The sequence below is a fragment of the Saimiri boliviensis genome, chromosome 7 (genome assembly GCF_048565385.1).
Source record: "Saimiri boliviensis isolate mSaiBol1 chromosome 7, mSaiBol1.pri, whole genome shotgun sequence".
Classification (NCBI taxonomy): domain Eukaryota; kingdom Metazoa; phylum Chordata; class Mammalia; order Primates; family Cebidae; genus Saimiri; species Saimiri boliviensis.
The window spans coordinates 122,910,731-122,931,393 of record NC_133455.1 but is presented as its reverse complement, the minus strand read 5'-3'; the positions used below and the strand labels follow the sequence as shown (position 1 = coordinate 122,931,393).

At 53.5% G+C, this 20,663-nt stretch overlaps 1 protein-coding gene across 5 annotated transcripts in view; it reads right to left on the bottom strand.

The window, feature by feature from the left end:
- The window catches only part of TSPAN9 (tetraspanin 9), a 203,105-nt gene that overhangs the window by 80,913 nt on the left and 101,529 nt on the right, over positions 1-20,663 (bottom strand). For 3 of the 5 annotated variants that reach the window (XM_039461665.2, XM_039461664.2, XM_074403396.1), the window contains one exon: positions 176-255. The exons of 1 other annotated variant lie outside the window; for it this stretch is intronic. In XM_039461665.2, coding sequence (XP_039317599.1) covers positions 176-238 — 63 coding nt within the window. In that variant the 5' untranslated portion in view covers positions 239-255. Of the gene's footprint in view, positions 1-175; positions 1,099-20,663 lie in introns of those variants that run through there. One more of the 5 variants, XM_074403393.1, reaches the window with a different exon arrangement.

Below are 20,663 nucleotides of genomic sequence, written 5' to 3'. Positions count from 1 at the left end.
AGAAAGGAAGAGAAAGGTGCATGAAAGGGGGGCGGGGGCAATTCTTTAAAAAGCACACTTACCACTGTGCGGAGAACAGAGCAATGCAGCACCGAGGAGGGAGAGGGTTTTCGCGCTATGGTAAGCAAAGAGGAGGGGGAAGAGGGCAAAGGGAGAGAGAAATGGAAGGACTTACCCAGAATATCAAATTGAAGAGGAACATCATGTACTTCAAGCAGCAGAGGCAGCCCCTGGCCATGTTGCACTTCTTAAATTCTAGGAGGAACACAAAGGACAGGTCCAGGTAAAACACCACATACTTGCTGCCTTTGGGTGCATTGTACTTGTCGGTCTTAACGCCGGCCTCGGCGCGGCTCTGGCCCCGGGAGCCCGCGGTGCCGTAGAAGGCGCCGGCCGTGAAGCCGCGGCCGAACGGGCGGCCGGAGGTGGACGGCTTGGCAAAGTCCGAGTCCTTGCTGTCCAAAGATGGACTCCGGTGGATCGAAGAATCCTCGCTACTCGACTTCTCCATGCTCGCGGCGTTCCCGGGGGGCGCGAGGGGCGGGGGGCATCGCTCCCAGAATGGGACGGAGGGGGCGCCCAAGTCGGGCGCGGGCTGCGGGCGGGCCGGAGGAGCCTTGCACGCCCCCTCTCTGCACCGGGGCGCACTCACGGTAGAACCCCGCGACCACCGGCCGCTGCCTCTCAGACGGCGCCCCGCTCCTGGCCGGCGGGCCCAGGAGGGCTCTGCGGTGCGGCGCCGCTCTGTGCGCGCTAGCGAAGGATCCCCGGGAACCGGCTCGCTCGCGTAACTCAGCGTATTTGGGGAGGCTGCAATTTGATTTCTCTTTCCAGGGCGTCCGCTCGCCTCCGGCCGCTCCACGCGAGACAGAAGGGCACCGGGATCCAGGCACCCTAGGCACACCTCTCCCAGCCCAGCCCAGCCCCAGCGCTGAGCCCCCACCACTTGGCCGGCGCTCCGCCTCCTCTCGTTCTGCGACTTGGGGGAGCTGCCACCGGCCTTGGGCTGCCCGGAGCACGGCAGGCAGTGCCGAGGGATCCGCCGCAGCTGCAACCGCTGGGCTTTCCCTGCGAAATCCCAGCCCCGGCCCAGACACTCGACTCTGAAATCGCCTGGAGCCCCCTCCCCGGCCCTCAGCCCCGCCCCCTGCTTTGCATTCGACCAATGGGCGCGAGGCCTTCCCGGCCCCGCTGGGGAGCCACCCCCTCCCCAATGACACACTATCTTTAATGGGATTAGCGTTCTGCTATGTGCCTAAACAAGTGCGCCGCGAGCCCTCGCTAAATGTCAAGGGCTCTGCAGCCTGGGGCGGTGAACCAAAACCTTCAACGGAAAGCGCTGGTCTCTTTGACCCGAGCAAGGGAGCGGCGAGAGGAGGTGGATGGCTGCAGGTACCCAAGGCCCGAGCAAGCCAGAGGAAAGGTCTGGGGAGAAAGACTGGAGCTGGACAGAAGCGCAGCCACCGTCGAGCTGGCCGCCGCCCCCTAAGCACGTGGGGACCTGTCCGGCCAGGGCTTGCGGCCTCCCGGATAGACCTCCACACACTCACTCTCTCTCACACACACACCCCATGCCTTTACACACGTGGGGCCGGCTAGGGTGCACAGGGAGAAGGGACCGCAGGGGAGGCGCAAGGTATCGGAAACCGCTGGGGGCCTCCGCGAGGTGCTCGCCGCCCTCCCCTCCCCCTCGGCGCGCACGCACGGGCGCGCACACTCGCGGCTCTGCCAGGCTCCTGCAGCTGCGCGAACCCCTGCCCCCGCGTTCTCGGTTGGGACGCTGCAGCGGCTGGAACCCCGGCCAGGCTGACAGGAGCAGGTGGACAAAGCGGGGCCCTGCCTTGCCCTTCCTCACCCCGCCTGTGCCAACAATGATGTAGGGGTGCCCCTGGCCACCGTCTGGGTGCTCTCCCGTAAAGTCAAAGAAACAGCAGGAGGAATGCTTTCGCTCGGGTCTTGGGAACATCCTACCGTAAAACACTGAAACTGGGCGGCCTCCCTTGGGCTGGTGCAGAAGTCTGCATTGCCGACCGGGGCACCACACTTTGCAAATGATGATTAGAAGACGTGCGGGTGTAGAGCCCACCTCTCTTTTCTGCTACCCTTGCAGTCCCTCAGGAAGAGGATGCTGACAGCACTCGAGGGCAGGAGCCACATTTTTCCAGATTCTGTAACTCCAGCCCCTAACACTGGGCTTGGCCTCTGGGGGGCGCTCGATAGGGATGACTGGATGGAAGAATTCATGCCCTACCTGGGGCTGTGGGTGTGAAAAGTCCTCTCAGGATCCCAGCAGGTACTTATGTCACAGCTAGAGCTGTGTGCTAAGCCCTGGGCCAGGCCCTTGAAGAAACAGATACGAGAAGTGGGGCTCCCTGCCCTTCAGGCAGCCACAATCCAGTTAGGAAGACAGGAGGGCATTAATCACCAAGGCAGCACAGATGGGCAGACACAGCTACCACAACAGGCATGGCCATGGTGTGAGGGGAACATTAATTCCAGCCAGAGGGACTTTCAGACCCTCATCACAGAGCTGTTGTGATGATGTGTGCTGGTGGTGACCTGTGCTAGTGAGCCTGCTGCTTCACTGGCTCCCTGGCAGGCCTGCCTCCTAGAGCTGAGAGCTTTCCCCTTCTGAGTACAGCTCCCCTACTTTAAAGAAACCTGCAGAGCCCCTTCCCAACTCAGATGGGGAGCCCAGCAATAAAACCTAGTGTGTATTACGGCCACCAGCAGCTACTCTCTCTGGGTTTGGCACAGCAGTCCCACCGATGCTGTCTGCAGATGAAGGGGCAGATGTCTAGTCACCTCCTGATGTATGTAGCACCAGGGCCACCTGACTGGCATGGCTAATGCCTTCTGTCCTCTGCAGCCTCACCGGGCCACTCCTGCAGGGCCGATGGCTCACAATATTACTTCTTTGATGCACAGATGGATCATTTACCAGCTGGACCGGGAGTCAAGAGACCTGTTTTTCACTTTGAGCTCTTTTTAGCTGTGTGATCAAGAGCAAGGCAGTTTGCCTTTCTGAGCTCCCATTTCCTCCTCTTTAACATGGGATTAAAAGAGCCTACCCCCTGGAGGTGTTACAAGCATAAAGTGAGCTGGTGGATGTCAGAAAAGTCTGAGGACATGAGACTGAACGAATCAGAGGGGCTGATCTTACCAGACTCAGGTGGGGACCTGATGTCATGGAGGGCCCTCCCAGGCTGGCCTGCTCTACTTCCTAACCCTTTTACATCTCTTCTCCCCAGCTCACGCCTTGTCCAGGCAGAATAGTTTCCTCATTGTCCCTGGATCGGTCCACCTTCAATTCTGATTATAAATGAATTTGTGCTACTAGCCACTTGCTCAGAAGTTCGAGGGCCTTGGAGTTGGTGAGGGGGTGGTTCCCCAGCAGGCAGGGGAGAAACAACAGGCAGGTAAGAGAGGAAGAGGAAGCTGAATGCAGCTGTTCTGCTCCCTCTGGTCACACTTGTCAGAAGGGCACTGAAGTCACACCTGTCAGTCCCTGAGCAAAGCTGCAGTGAAGTCCTATCAGGGGACGCAACTTCGTCATCAGAATCACAAAAGCAACTTTGATGTATAAGTCCTTATATACCCCAGGGACCAAGCTTCCCACAAAGTAACTCACTCACTCTTCATGACAACCCTGTAAGATAGGTATAGGCTATTACCCCCATTTTACAGAAAACTGATTTCACTTCCCATGCTCCACACTCTCTTGGACTCTAAACATAGTTTCTGCCCTTGAGACTCTTCCAGGCTAACAGACTCTTAAAGCACAATGAGAAACGTGAAATGCCATGTCCTGGTGTGAGGTCATTAGATAAAAGGACCCTGAGTAAGGGGCAGTGCCCCTGGACTGCTAATGAGAAAGGCGAGTCATCACCCAGATGTCCTTCGGTTACCTGACACAGGGCTGGAAGAAGGAAGCTGGTGTGGGGAGAGGCAGGTGGTAGAGCAGCCTCAGGAAGGCAGCTCTGGGAACACATCCCTCCTCCTCCCTCTCTCGCCATGAGCAAACCATCCATTGGTGCTGGCTTGTTCAAGGTGGGAGGATGCACAACAAGGACCCACAGAAGACACAAAGCTGAGTGACACAATCTCAAGGAGCTCGGGATCTAGCTGAAGCAACCCACCTGCTGCCCCCACTCAGGACTGCAGCTGAGTGATGCACAGAGTGCATCCAAAAGCAGAGTGATGCACAGAGCACAGACCATGGCAGGACGAGCACCAAGCTGTCCCTTGGCCTCTCCTTGCAGAAGGGCTCTCTGAAGTAGGCGGCCTCCCTAGAAAGGTGTGAGTGTGGTACCTTTCGGAGGCAGCGAGGGGACAGGCCTGACAAGCAGGAGAAGGTGCTTGGAGGTCAAAGTGAGCTACCCTGTGATGCATGGCTCATGAAAAGTCTGGGCTGCATCCTGCAGTGTCCCAAGCAGTGAGTCCCATGATTAACTGGTGCCCTAGGAGGCTGGGCCTGGCACTGGCATCAGGATGAAGGAGAGGCAAGAGGTGAGAAGGCCAGTGGCTATGGCTGCCTCAACTCTTTAGGTTTGGGGTACAGAAGGGACAATCAGAAATGGTACTGTGAGACACCACCCCGCTGCCAGCTCCCAGGCCTTCTCAGCTTGCCACACCCAGACGAGCTGGCAGGTGCAGGATGCCCTTCAGGGGCTCTCTGATTATGTGAACAAGGCAGCCTGACTTCACTTTCCTTTTTTTTTTTTTTTTTTTTTAAAACAAGAAGAGTGAAGCAAGTACAGCATTCTCAGAGGGGAAGAAGAAAAGTGAATACATGAAATCAACATGCCACATCTCTGCTGGCTGGCAACTGGGGAGATGTGAGCTTTGGAGTAAATGCCAAGCTCTCCCTGCCTCTCTGTGAATTCCTCAGGCTGGCAGCATGAGATGGGGCTTAGTCTTTGGTCTCTCCCTCACCCATACACAATCAGAGCCAATGGGCCAGCCCAGAGCCCCTTTCTGGCCCATGCTGAATATTCCCACATTTGACACAAGGTACAGCTTATGAGGCACCCTGTGCCTTTAAGCCTCAAACAAGGCAGCATCCCACAAAGCCAGGGTTCAGGTTGGACACAAAGTGGTGCCTGCCACCCAAAAGAGCATGTGAGACAGGCTCCACTTTAGAAGGGAGAGCTGCTCACCTCCCCGCAATTTTTAAACTCCAAATTTGGGATCTTCTTCAGCTGTATAGAAAATGCTTTCGTTGCTGAGCAAACCATTTAGCAACCGTCCCAAAAGAGAACAATGGAGACGTCCCTAGCAGAGGGCCTACGTGATGCTGGGGTGGGTGCAGGGACAGCGGCTCTCCTCTGCCATGGAAATTAAACAGCTAGGAAATCAGGTGTTAACGTACTTGACCACGATCCAGGAAGGACAGTAGCAATGACGGTGAAAAAGGGTTGGGGCAGAAAAGAAGGAATGGTACTGTTACTTGTTTTTAATCTTTTTTTTTTTTTTTTAAGTTTCTGAGACCAGTAAAGAAAAGAAAAGAAACACCAAGCATGGTTGCTCATACCTGTAATCCCAACATTTTGGGAGGCCAAGGCAGGTGAATCGCTTGATCCTAGGAGTTCGAGACAAACCTGGGCAATATAGTGAGACCCTATCTCTACAAAAAAATACAAAAATTAGCTGGGTGTGGTGGCATGCACCTGTAGCCCCAGCTACTCAGAAGGCTGAGGCAGGAGAATCGCTTGAGACCAGGAGGTCGAAGCTGCAGTGAGCCAAGACTGTGCCACCACACTTTGTTTGAGTGACAGAGCGAGACCCTATCTCAAAAAAGAAAATAAAAGAAAAAAATCAAGCAGGGTTTGGCTTCAGTGGGAAAGTTCACAGACAGAGGGACACAAAGGGTTGCCAGAGTACCTCCCTCTCTGGAGAAAGGTCTGCTCCTCCCTCCTTCTCGGCCCTTTGTTCAGACTGCAACTACAGTTTGCCCACCTGCCACTGCTCTGGTCACTGGGCTTCTAAACGAAGGCAGAGGCTGTGTCTGGGTCATTTCACACCATCCCCCAGTGCCTGTCAGTGACCACCCCACAGCAGGTACTTGGAAAGTGCTAGAGGACAGAGGGGAAAGGAAGACCAGCATCCCTAAGTCTTGAGCTCTCAAGGACAGCCTGACAGCCCTGAGTTCATTAACTGAAGGATGGGACCCAAGCCAGAAATCTATGAAATTGTTCCTGGAAAGCAGACCATCCAAGGGCATCTGAACCTGATGAGCTGAAACACCCAGCTACAGATAAGCGTGCAAATGCCGTGTGGTCAGCTATTTCACAGACAGACGGACGGACAGATGAACAAATGTATGGATCCAGAGAGCCACTGCAGAGGAAGAGTGGGAAAGGTCTGAGGCAGAAGAAAGACAGGAGCAAGGCAGGGTGCGGGCAGCCTCTCGACCTCTGCCCAATGGGAGTGGGCTGAGCCTCGTGGAGGTGCTCAGGAGCACTGCTGCCCCACCCCCGAGTCTCTGGTGAACTCTTACAAATTCCCTAGTGTTGCATGTCACCTCTCAAAGTCCAAGAGCAAAGCTGCCCCCCAGCTGTGGTCGACCCTCGTCAGAGGCCACTCCTGGCTACCGGAAAACATAGCCATGTAGAGGCCCATGGCTGTGTGTGCACTCCACCCATGACAGGTGGGCGCACGGCTCACTACTACGGGGGCCTTCGGACAGATCAGTTAGCTTAGCTCCGAGGAAGCGGGCACAGCTGTAGACCAGCTACAGCAATGTGGCTTCTGGACCATGAGGAGCCAGGCAGGAGGCGTGGACTGTCACAGAGCCAGCCTCCCTCCCATTGTCCCCAAAATCAGCTCCCACCACATACCCTGGTGACTGTGGGTCAGCCAGGCTCAGAGGCCTTCCATGACCCCTGTCCATACAACCATCCAGCTCAACCAGAGAACAAAACTCTAGTAAAATAACAAAAGGGGACACCCCGGGCCTTGGGACTAGATGCATCTGTGTCCAAATCCCACCTACAGTGAGTTACCCAACTGCTAGATGACCTAGAATGACCACTTAACTGCTCCATATCTCCCATTTCTTCAGCTAGAAAATGAAAATATATGCACCTTCCCAAGCACTATGTATAAAAATAGGGATCAAAGGTTACAAAGGAACCTAGAAGCTGTTCAGTGGATGGAGGCACTATTATCATTCCTAACAATACTTATTAGAGTCAACATGGACCCAGTTCCTGTCTCGCTACAGTGCAGCTGAACACAGAACAAAACGCCATCAATACCTAACGTGGTGTGTCCGAAATTCAAAGGGTAAGTACTGGCTGCTCCTTCTCCTCCTCAGGGAGGCCCTCAGTTCTGAGCCCGCTTCTCTTCTGCCCAACTTCCCCGTATTTGACCATCTCCTCCATTCCAGGGCCATCTGCATGCTGGCGACACACCTGAACACATGCCTGGTCCTGACCTGTCATCTCCCTGGCTGTCTCACAGACAGCTCCAGGAGGGACTGACCTCGCCCCAGACGTGTTCCCTGGCACTCTCCGCCCCTTCTCAACACACAGCTGAAGTTCAGGTTCAGCATCCCACTGCTTACGCCAGAAGCCCCAGACTCATCCTTGGCTCCTGGCTGTCACTTGCTCCCACCTGCAAGCAAACACAAGTCCAAGCCACAGAGCCTCCCTCCACCTGGCAGCCTCCCCGGCCCCACCCTTGTCCAGCCCTGCTTCATGGCTCACCTGGGGTTCTGCGGCAGCCCCAGAGCCCCCCATTCCCTCCTGCACCCATCCATTCACCGAAAGCAGCCAATGCAATCTTCCCACTCGTGTGCCTCTCCACTGTAACCTATCAATGGCTTCCCATCTTACTTGGATTATAACTGTGTGTGTGCGTATTTGCTATTCCACTTTTCTGGTACAGTCCAAATCCTTAGAGCAGCCTTGAAGGGCCAGCACAACGGACCTTTCTCTCCAGCCCCTTTCCAACATTCTCAGCTCACCCATTATAGCCACAGCCATGAACTCTCAACGCTCTGCCCTCCTCAGAGCCTCCGCTCATGCTGTTCCCTCTACCTGGATGCTCTTCCCCCGCCCACTGCCTGGTTTCAATCTACTCACCCCTGAGCTCTTGCGAATTATTGAGGAAGGTCTATTCTGGTTTTCTGGCTGCCCCCCACTGTCAAAGCCCCCCTTCTTTCGATACACTTCCTTACTCCACCATTTGCCGTGTTTTTTTCTCATAGCAGTCACCACCACTGGAAAGTCCATGTTTCTTAGGGTGAGAGTTTTACTGTCTGATTCTTCTACTAGACCATGAACCCCAGAGAGGCAGAGACTGCATCTGTCTTTCTCACTGCTTTACACTCAGTACCTGCTACTACTCCTGACCTACACTAGGGGCCCAATCAATACCTGATGAACACAGGCAGAGGAGCCCAAGGGGGAGCGTGCACCAGGCAGGCAGCGCCAGCAGGGAGGGCTTCCGGCTTTCCAGGTGTCTGATCACCTCGCACCACCTAAGGAACAAAGCCTGGGGACACTGATGACCTGTGTGGCCTCCAGTTGCTCAACCTCTGGCTCTTCAACTACAAAACAAGCAGGCTGGACTCGTTGGTTCTCTAAGGTTGCTTGGAGCCCTGAAATTCGCACCCTCTGAAATGGGACTGGACAGGCACATGGGAAGGGGAAGAGCACCCTGGCAAGGGGGCGGCTGAGCAGAGCCAGGGCACAGCAGAGGGCCCAGGACATTTGGGAGGCACCCGCCCACTCCACTGTAACGGAGCCTGAAAGGAGGGTGGGCCCGAGCACAGATGGCCTGGATGCCAGGTTAAAATCTGCACAGGCCCTTCCCCACCCACTCCTCTCAGCAACTCCATCTCACACCTTTCTCAGCCTATACTCCCACCAAAATGAACCTACATCGAACTCCCCCTCATCTCCTGGCCTTTGTACTAGCTGCCCCCTCCTCCTGAAACCCCTTTTCCCCCACACTCTGAATGGCTAACATCCATAGTCCAGTTGGCATCAGGGTGCTGTCACCTCCAGGAAGCCTCCTTGGTACACCGGTAACACACAGTTCATCCCGCCATGATGCCACCTGTTCTCTGACCTTCCCTCACCCCCAAAATGTGAGCTCCTTGAACACAAGGACTGTGTCCCTCCTCTTTGTCTTCCAAACACTTGGAATTTGTTTAGCACGCTGGTGCTCTGAAGTCACTACTGAACGCAGGAGTAGCAACAGGAAGAACTTTGGTGTGCATCTTAAGGCGAAAGCAGCTCTCTGGAAAAACCTTTCACCTGGAGCAGGGGAAGCTTTACAAAAAGAATAAGAGCAGCCACTCCTGCAGGACAGTCATCTCCTCTTGGAGAAGGTTTACCAGGTAAAAGCAGGCAGCAGACACTGGGCACTAGAAGAACAGGGCTGATGGTCTGCCTGGACAAAGAGCCACCCACTTGGGGTGTCAGGCCCCATTTTCCAGGGATGTTCCAAAGCAGCCCATCTTTCATCCTAAGGCCAATCAGCATTCTTGTCAGACCCTCAAAAGGGCCTGGAGCGCGAAGCACTGTGCCGGACAGACAGATGTACCTGCTGGACAGACAGATGTACCTGCTGGACAGACAGATGTACCTGCGCATACACACGTGCACACGCTGAGCCCACTGATCCTGGGAAACAGAAGAAAGCAAGCATCTGTTATTAGTACTTATCAAGGAAGGCAGGTGGCTGCGGGGAGGATGAGATAAGGCAGGCGGCCGGGCACACGGAAGCGTGATGAAGCCTGCGACTTACTGCCATGCACCAGTGGAAATGTACTGACCCAGCAAATCCAATATTCCTAAACCACTCCACGGAGGGTGCTGACTTGCCAGCTGGGACAGCGCTCTGTAACCTCACATCCAGCCTGACTGTGCAGCTGGGACCCTTCTGCCGATTTCAGGAGCTGCTGCCTGCTGCCTCCCTCAGCCCACTCTCCCTCTACAGGGCTGGTACTAGAGCCGATGTGGAAAAAGGCTGTGTGTGAGCAATACTTGGGGATGCTCTAAAGTGAAGAAGATGAAGAACCAGCGCCCCAGATTCCACACTGCTCTGCAGCCCCCAGGGGAGGGAGCCTGTGCATGTTCCACTCTAGCTGATGGAGTGAGAGGCGTCTGGATGGGTGGCAAGGGCAGATTTGGGCATCCCTAATGGGTATCTGATGGCTCACAGTCCTGCAATGCATTAAGTCACTTGTGGTCTCTGTACCTCCATCAGCCGCTCTGTAAAGTAAGGCAGGAGCACTGGCTGTGGTCTCATTCTGTCTCTCTGCCCTCTCCCCCTCGGGCTGGCCCACAGCTATGGGGCTGTCATTCAAAGTGCCTCCCACTGAAGGAGGCCTCCTAAAGGCATCCAACTGGTCAGAAACCTGGAGGCATTTCTTTTCATCTCAAGGTATTTGAGGTGAAAATGGTCACAACCCTCACTTTCCAATCAGCCATCCAGCCATCCAAACCTCTTACAGTCCCAAAAGGTGCTTTCAAAGGCTCTTAGGCTGCTCCAGCCCAGGTCTGTTCCTGTTGTAACCCAGTCACACATGATGTGTACCCTCCTCAACACACAACCAGAACACAGACAGCACACACGTGACCCTGGAGTCAAGAGACCCATGTGCATCCCCACCACAGCTCCTTCCTCATGACGGCCTCCTGTCTGCCAATCTCCTGACCAGGCTCCTTGCACTGGCTCCCTCCTTAGCCACCCTGCCATATGATGCCACTAGTACTGGCCCAAGGCAGAGCTTGGCACATGCCATGCTGCCCCTCATCAGCTCAAAAACATCCCCAGAGATTTAAACACAAATACTCAAGCTTGTCACTAGGGCCCTTCTACATAGTACTCTGTCGGCCTTCCCCACGAATCCCGGACCTGTGCCCTCCGCCTCCAGCAACGCCAGCCCCTCAAGGTACAGCCCAACCCTGTGCCTGCACACACGCCTTCCACCTCCAAAGGCTCCCCATCCTGCTCTGCCTTGAGATGTTTCAAGGTTCATCTCAAATGTCACATCCTCCACAAAAGATCCCCCAAAATGAAGAGGCATTCTTCTTGTTCTGGTCCTCTCTTTTGGACACTGATTTTACTCTGCATTGCATCACAATTATTTGCATAAATGCTTTTTCTCTGTACAAGACTAGAAGCTCCGGGGGGAGGGCTCACCTGTGCTCCTCTTGCAGCAACCAGCCCAGCTCCATACATGGTGCAGGAAATCTAAAGGGAAACTGAGTCCCTCCCACAATGCACAGAGCCCCAAAGCCTCACCACCACCTTCGCCACACATACTTACCTCAGCTCACGTATCGGACACCCTCTAACACTGCCCTCAGCCTAACTGAGAGGTATTCACCTTGGTAGATCACCACCATGTGTCCTCTCTGGAGTAACCCACCTGATCGGGCCATCTACAGAAACCACCAGGGAGCTCAGATGTCCGGCCTGGAGTTCTGAGAATGTGGTTGGGCTCCATGAGGCCCGATGTGTCCGAGTGGCTGCATGTCACTCATCCCCCAAGCTCCGGCCCCAAGAGGCACTGCCACATCCCAGCCAGGCCAGGCGCCAGGGCACACCTGCTCTTCCCCTCCCCCATGCTGCTACCAGAGGAAATGCCAGCCCAAAGCCACCACCAGCCAGACACGGCAGGGACACACCCCAGGCACGGATGCTGCCCCCTCCCTTCCTCCACCGCCCAGGCCTGGGTCTGACCAGCACCCTGACACAGCCCCCATCCCTCCACCAATGCACATTCCCCTTGCCGCTCTGTCTGCCTCCCGCAGGATGAGTACACAGCAAGCATAGCCATGCTGCAGGAGCCTAGCAGGACACAGAGCGGGCCACCCCAGCACCGTGGAACCTGGGGAGACACTGGCTCCCTGAGTGCAGGACATGTAATGAATGAATGAATGAATAAATATGAGTAAGCTTCTGTTTCCTCATCAGTAAAACGGGGTTAAGTGTGATCATGAAGGACAGATGAGGCGGTGTCTAGGAAACTACTTTAGCAAGTAGGAGGTACTTGCCTTCAGAACTTTTCACCTCCACACACCACACCGGCCATCACACTTCACAGGAGCTTGATAAAAGCGAAGGACACCGACACTGATGAATCAATCCCTGCAGGGTTCCCCAGTGCCTACAGGTGCACCACCCTGAGTTTGCCACTACAGATGTTCCCAAGCAGCATTAGCCTCTATGGAGCACACGCTCCATCTGAATCTGGGTGAAGAGCAATAAAATGAAAGGGTGGAAGAGAAGTGCCCCTGAGCATGTGTGGGAGTGGGTGGCTCAGCCTCGGAGTGTCCCGAGGACCTGCCCAGGGAGGGTCTGGCCCATCAGGAAGGGCTTCTTGGAGAAGGGGTATCTGCTGGGCTTGCATGGCAACCAAACAGGAGGAGGACAGAGGAGAGGGAGGCCTGTGTGCCTGAATACCACAGCACAGGCCTGTTCATTGTGACTCTTACAGCTTTTTCAAGGGACTCTCATACTAATGGTCACATCTGATCCTCACCACACCCCTGCAGGATAAGCAGGGAAGTTGTCCCAGTTTATAAATGAGAGAACGAAGGGCCAAAGAGAGGAGAGCACCCGTCTAAGCAGGTTAGGACAGCTGGGACTGGAACCTATGTCTCCTGACTTCCAAAACGGTGATCTTTCCTTACACCAAGCGGCCTTATCTGGGTCCAGTGCTGGGCCCTGCTTTTATGGATGAAGCTGGCCACTCCTGGACATACACATACCCAGGCCACATGCACAAAGGGAGGCAGAGGAAGGAAGGAAGCAGGCTGAAAGGATGTTCATGCATTTAGGATTACCCAGCTAGGAAAAGCAGAGATGCCCCACGTCGCAACACCATGGGACAAGCCCTGTCACTCCTGGAAAACACACCACTGCCCCACCAACCCCAACCTTCATCACCCACATCCAGTGTCCCCCATGCTCTTTCTGACTTCACACGGCGTGAACACAGGTGATTTGTCAAGTGAAAGAAAACAGAGGCCCTGCCCCCCGAAACCACAGGACGGTTAGAGTAGAGGTAACAAGCCAGTGGTGGGCAAGTAGATGCTCAACAACCAGCTCTCCGGGGGAAAAGCCCTGATTTGTAGTGCTTGGCAACGCCATGGTGTAAATACTCCCAACCAATGGCCAATTTCAAGCTACCAGCAGGCACACATTCTAATTACTTTCTATTCAGCTCTCAAAATCAGTATAAGTAGCCTCCGGCAAACCACTGTAACAAACCCATCTTCCTCCCTCCAAAAGAAATTCCAGACAGAGACAAGAAATCCAGCACCATCCTGCCCCTCCTCCCCAGGAATAAAAGTCTCAGGTCATGGCTTGGGGAGTAGAAACAGAGGCTGGACGAGTCATAGGGAAAGGACGAGGCAGCCCTCTATCTGATCTCCTGGGGCTCCCACAAGAAAAACAGAACTGAAATTCTCTCTTACACTACAGTGGTCCTGTCTCTCAAGTCAGACCATGCTACCGCTCTGTGCAAAACCACCAAATGGCTTCTCATCTCTCTCAGAAAAAAAGACAAAGTTCTTAGAAGAATTTGCACACACACATACACACACTCTCTCTCTCTCTCTCTCTCTCTCTCTCCTGGCCCACTCACTCCGCTCCAGCTACACTGTACTCGATGCTGTTTCTTACGTTAGAGCCTTTACATTAGCTGTCCTCTCTGCCTAGAACATTCTTCTCCTAGATCTCAGCATTGCCACTTCTCTCAGCTCCTATAAACCTCCACTCAAACGTCATCTTCTCCATGAGGCCTTCCCTGACCACCCCATTCAAAACGGTACCTCCCACAGCACACTCCATCTCTCTTCTCCTGCTCTGTTTCACTTACTGCTGTATTCCCAAAGCTACCAACAGAGCTTGGCACCAGCAGGTGTTAAGTGTTTTTGAAAGAATGAATGAACGCCTGGAAAAGGTCTCTGCCAAACCCCTAGGTGCCATCTTGGCTTCCCAAGAGCAGGCAGCTGGGGAGTGAGGGAGCTCCTTGGTCCATGCCTGCCCAGCTGGGACTCAGGATACCTGCATTCTTGCCCTGGCCCTGACACCTGTGACCTGGCACGGCCGCACCCTCCATCCCAACTCTGCACCTTATTTTCTCTCTTCATTTACGCTCTAACGGGACCCTACATGGCTAACCCTGTAAAGTGCCAAGGGCCGGAGCTAAAGCCAAACAGGACACCAAGTCGGAAGGCCTCTGAGCTCTGCAGTGGGAGGCTCTGAGGTCAGGTTCAAGACATTCCCTTAAAAGGTCTAGGAAGGACAAGCCCTTCCCTTCCCCTCAGCACCCCAGCTACACCCATTCCCCATTCTTCAGCTCTGGGCCTAGAAGAAACCCCTGAAAACACTCTACCCCAGTGGTTAAAGCCAGCAGAGCCCCAAACCCAGGCGGCTGCCCCATCAGGCCTCAGGCGGGCTCCCCACATGCCCAGCGGCCAGCTCACGCTGCTATTTTAAGTTCTGCGGGCCCAGCTGCAGCACGTAGCCACAGCAGGCTGGCAGCCGGGTGGAGGTAGGGAAGCGAACTCACTAAGGAGCGCTGACCCGAGGCGCTCCAAAAGGGGAGACTGGGCATCCCCTTCCCACCACCCCTTCTCTACACAGACTGGAAACTCCCAGGCCCACCCTCAAATCCACCAGCCATGGGGTGAGTCAGGAGCTGTATTGGGCATGCCCAGATTCCATTTCTGAAAGTGACCCCGAGTTTCCACAGCAAAATGACTCCTAGCCCCACCCTGCCAACCCCTAGAAATTCTAGCAAAGCTATAACAAGCACAGCACCCATCTTCCAGGTCCCAACAACATGGGACAGATATCAAAAGCACAGGCCGAAGAAAGGAGTTAACCCGCTACTGTCTGAGATGGCTTATCCACTGAGTCCCCTGACTCACTTCTCCTGCCCCATCTCCCCTCAGTGACTGCACAGTGCCAGGCACACAGCCACACTCAGTAAACATTTGCTGATAAAATAACTGCTTCTAAGTGCATGCTAAAACCAAACATGATGGAGTGCTCTGGGGATAACGAGGTCTTCACTACTCTCATCATCAGTCTCATTATTATCCGCATTTCTGCTGACTTCATTGGACACTGTAACAGAATAAAACCTACAGAACCAAGGAACAAATGGAGCTTAGTAACAAAGCAGGGGTGCCTCCTCCCTGCTGGCCAGGAGGAAGTCTGCCACTGCACCGCCCCAGCAGGACAGCTACACTGCATTCCCTATGAACTGTGCCCCCTGAAGTTGTGCAGCACAGCGGCCCTGTTCCAACCCCCACTCTGCCTTGGACATCCGAGACCCTGGGAGCTGGCTTGAGAAGGAAGGCACAGACCAGGAACTCCAGGTGCAAGCTATTCCCATCCCCAACCTCATGCTGCAGAACAACAGCAAAACCATACAGGGCAGGACACGGCTCCGGCTGCATCCCGTGGCTCTCACTGCTCAGCTGAAGCAACATCGGCACCAGGGGAAGAGGAAGGAGACTCAGACTGTGCTATCATCAGGGAGCTCTGCTGCCTTTCCCCTTGCTACCCATCTCCCTCCCTTCCTCCCTCCTTCCCTCGCTCCCTTGATCCCCTCCTCGCTTCCTTCCTTCCTTCCTTCCTCCTTCCTTCTTTCCTTCCCTCCCTCCCTCCCTCTTCTTATGGGGTCTCACTGCAGCCTCCACCTCCTGAGTTCAAGTGATCCTCTCACTTCAGCCTCCCAAGTAGCTGGGACTGTAAGTATGTACGCACCACCATGCCCAGCTGATTTTTGTATTTTTTTGTAGAGATGTGATGTCGCCAAGCCATCTGCCCACCTCGGCCTCCCAAAATGCTGGGATTACAGGTGTGTACTGCGCTTGGCTGGATCTTCTTACTGAAGGAAGATCCCAGAAGCTATCAGAGATCATTTGGTCTACTTCTCCCTCCCCTTCCCTTCCCTGGCTTCAATCAATCCAGACTCGACTGGACATTTATATTGTAATTGTAGAAGTAATGACAACAGCCTGCATTTACAGAAAAATGTATGCTGTTCAAAGGGATTTCATATGCGTGACCGTCACAAAAGCCCTGGGAAGTCACTGCAGCAGATATTGTACCCAAACTTACAAAAATGTTTCAAAGGTGAAGTGGCACACATCTGAGGCCAATCACCAAACAGACTGAAACCCAGGTCTTCATACATCTATTCCAGTGCTTGTTCCCAAAGGCAAAGTTCCCTCTAAAACTATCTAAGTGTGGGTCCCCAGCCAGTTGAGAAGGATGCTGCAGCATCCTTGGGCATCTGGTGACAAATGCAAATTCTGGGGTCCACTCTGGCCTGAGAGTATCTGGAGCAGGATCTTGATAACCTGTCCTGTGAATGCTCTGGGGGGGATTCTAAACTGTGTTAAACCCTGAGAGCCCCTGCTTTTTCTGTTGACTGGATCCAACTGGCTCGTCCTTTCACTAACCAAGCAGCAGCTAATCTCCCACCACCACTAGCAACTCTCGCCAAACTAGAGCCTCTCTGGGTACAAAACCTCCGCTGCTGTCCTTGCGTTCATCTCCCTGAAGACACATTTGCACCTAATCGCCAAGGTGATCCTGACACATTTCTGTCAGGAACTGGAAGTCACGCCAGCTGGGGAGACAATCCTGGCCAAAATCCCCCCTCCCCACCTTGAGAAGGGACAGATCTCGGATATGCCTAAATCCCTCTGCTCAGCCCACGGCCATATTCCAGATGTGCCTAGTGCAGAGGGATGCAGCGGGAGAGAAAGGGAAAGGAAAAGAAGCATGGAATCCCTCCAGAGTGGCCTTTCTTTATGGCACCATGGGGCCCGCACCCCTCCAGACGCCCTCTCTGACACTCGGCTTTGCAGTTGCTCTCACTTGCATGTGTCATCAGCAACGGTGCTGGCTCTGCCTTTGACTGTTCACTTTCAGACCTTTGCCTTCACCCCGGCAAAGCTGACAGAGCAGATCCCAGTGTTCCAAGCCTCAGTCCCTGAGACAGCTCTCAACCTGCCTTGAGCATCTGTCTCCGACCATGCGGCCCTGACCCTGTCTCTACCACTCTGTGTTGTACTCAGCTCCTGGCTGGCTGCTGCAGCCTCAGGGAGGGCTGCATGGCCTGGCTCAGCTCTCCGCCAGCCTGCCCCAATTCTAGGCTCCAATTAGCCTCCCCTCCCTTGGCATGGAGGATCCTCAGGCTGATGGCCCAGTTACAGATCCCCGACTGGTGGTCCCAACACACAACTCACTCCCACTTTCTCCCCCTCACTGCCCCTCGATCACATGGCTTCGTTGACAGCCTGAAGGGCAAGTCTTTCTTTGCAGACAGACCTGTCAGCTGCCAGAGAATGGGGTACCAGTTGTATTCCTGCTGGGTCCCCTTTAGCATGTCCCACACCCTAGCCACATGCCAGTTACTCAATAGCACTGTTGAATGAATGAATGGGCAAATAAATTACTGAACAACTGCAGGCTATCCAACTGTCCTAGTGGGTAGCATCTAGTGGGGGGGAAAAAAGTAGGAAGAGGGAAGAAAGTCACAGGAAGAGAAAGAGAAAAGAGCTCACTCACATAAGGCCAAGAAAGAGAAAAGAGCTCACTCACATAAGGCCAAGAACAAGGCCATCGGCTCAGAGGGGGCTGTGGGCTCCAGGGAGCCTTGGGTGGGTGCAACAGCAGCCTTCATACCTCCCAAACCCTGAAGCCCCCACCCTCCATCAGTAACCAGAATTAGCAAATTAGCAGTTTCTTCATTCCATCAAGCAGAGCATCCCCCAAGCAGAAAGCCAGTCTGATCTGGGTGAATTAATTGAGTAATTAACTTTGCTGATCTGCTCCCTCCCAGCCCACATTTCAGAAAGGGATGGCAGTGCCCCACAGGAGGGCTGACTAGGGGCTGGGGGTCCAGGGGACTCAGCTTTCTCTACCAGCCCCAAGTTGCCAGAAACTCCTGTGTAACCCACGTCGCACATAGGCCCTCCAAAGACCTCAAAGCCCCTCCAAGGCACACGCGCCTCCAACACACAAACACAACATCTCTCAGTCAGCTTGGGTTCTGGCTGTGGTTCCAGTTGTGAGTTTGGGCACCCAGGGGACACTGCAGGAGCCTGTCAGATGCAGCAAAGGAGCAGGGAGAAGCAGGTAAGACGAATCTGGAGAAAAGACTGAAGCGAATCACAGAAAATAAGAGGCAGTGCAGGGCAGAGGTAAGGGCACAGGGGCTGGGGTCAGAAGGCCCAGGTGTGAGTCCCAGTTCTGTCTTCTAGGGACAATGTGACTTTGGGCATGTGACTTAACCCCATGAGCTTCAGTTCCCCGTCTGCAAAATGGGCATAAAGCCTACCTCCTTCTGGGCTGTCCAATCTCCTCCCCTCTGCCCAGGCCAGAGGTCACCAGGCAGGCTTGCTGTCATTTCTCAGCTCTTGCTACCAAGGGGCACTGCCTTAGGATTCTGGGACCCCACCTGCCTGCCCCCACTTTCTCCCTTAGAGATGTGGATGAGGTGGTAGGGAGACATGGGTCACATCAGTCCAATCGTATTCAAATCCCAGCTCTGCCCCATGACAAGGTACTTTCCTTTTCTGAATCTCAGTTTCCTCATCTGAATTATGGGTACAATAAATGTCCAACCACACAGTTGATGATCTATGTCCAGGATCTGATTCCGTGCCCGACACACACCACACTTCATACGTAGTAGATAAATATTTCTTTTCATTACCATCCCCATCGTGATTCTGACTAATGGAATTAGTCTTTCCCTCTGGAGTAGTAAAGCAGAGGCCCAATTCCTCTCCCAGGTGCCAGCCTCTCGCACATAAGATGCTGCCACGTGCCCTGAATCTTCTCTTCCCCAAGCAAACATCCCCCTTGCACCCATCTTTCCACTGTGACTCATGCCACCGCCCCTGCCCAGTCTCCTTGCCTGTCCGGGTCTGCCAGTGTCCTCCCTAAAATGCAGGGCCCTGAACTCCTACATCTGATCCATGCGGCACCTCTAGCCTCACCTAAGCGCCAGGCACACAGTAGATGCACAGAAACAATAGAATAACTTAGTGGATTCACAAGTCAGGGCTCTGCTTATCATTTTAGTATGAAAAATAATCCTGTTAACCTGAAATCCTAAGACCTCTGTCTCAAGATCAAATTTATTTTAGAAAGGCAATGTTAAGGTGATAAAGACCTTGTTAAAAGGGCCCATCTGAGCTCCTGGGTGACAGGCACTTACTCTGGAAACATCGATGAAAACAAAGAAGGTGAAAATTCAATTTCAAGAAATAAAGCATCTGAGTTATAACAGAGATTCAACTGTGACCCAAATAAATTAATCTGTTAATTGTTTCCATCTGCTTTCATCTGTAGCAACCCCTAGATCCATGCTTTTCAAACTGCAGGTTGTGACCGATTATTGGGTTATAAAATCGGTCCAGTGGGTTGAAAGACTTTTTTTTTTTTCTTTCAGAAATAGTATCTCGCTCTGCTGCCCAGGCTGGAGTGCAGTGGTACAGTCACCGCTGACTACATCCTTTTACTCCTAGGCTCAAGTGATCCTCCTGAGTAGCTAAAACTACAGGTATAAGCCACCAGCCTGGCTAATTTTATTTTTTGTAGAGACAGGGTCTCATTATATGTTACTTAAGCAACCCTTCCACCTTGGCCTCATGAAGTGCTGGGACTACAAGTGTGAACCTCCATGCCCAGCCCAGAAGAGTATTTTTTAAAAATAAAACAGAAAACACCAGAATGTATGTCACACAGTAAAGGTAAGAATCACCTCATGAAACATTTTTGCAGGTGTAGCTGTGTGTGTGCGCTGAATTGCAATGTGTAGAGAAACAATGGCCTGGGTCTTTCATGGTGACACAAATGGCCCACATGTCTCAGAACATGGGTTGACTACCCATGAGAATATGCACTTTCTCGGCATGAAACTCAGAGCTGCTTACTTTCTGCAAGGAGCCGCACCTGGCCAGGAAGGTTTACTCAGCTGCGGGAAATACACTTGGATTCACTCTCAAGATGGAGATGTGCCAAAACTTGAGGTGTGCCGGGAGAAGAGACAGTGCACGTCTCATCAGCGGAAATGTGTCCCTGAGTCCGTCAATCCAGCGACATTATCTGCCAGATAGAACTCTGGCTAAGACTCTGGATTTAAGATGCTTGCCTACAAAATAGGGAGAACGGTGCCCCAAATCTGGAATGGACGATATATAATATGAACTCTTTATTCACGGATTCATCACTTGATTGCTGAAACAAATCAACACTGGTTAACAAAATGCATGAAGTTAGCTCAGAACAGAACTATACCCTTCCTATTAGAGAAAACCAGTTCTAAACACCAAGCCAATATTTTATCCATTACAAATTCTACTCAGCTGTCTGCCTCATGTGTCTACAGGAGACACCACCTCCCGGCTGATTCTCCAAAACAGAAGGCAAACATCGTGCCCTCACGCGCCTTTAGGCTCCGAGCAGCAGGGATAATGGCTTCATCTCTTGTTTCGTTTAGGGCAGAATGAGAGGAATGGGCTTAAAATGCAACAGGAAGCCTGCAGAAGACAGAGCTGTTAAAGACGGGAACAGGTGACCGAAGCAGGTGCTAACTGCCACCCTGGGCCAGTTGAACCCCACCCCACCTGGAGTCAGAGAGGGGTGGATGTCGGGGTGTG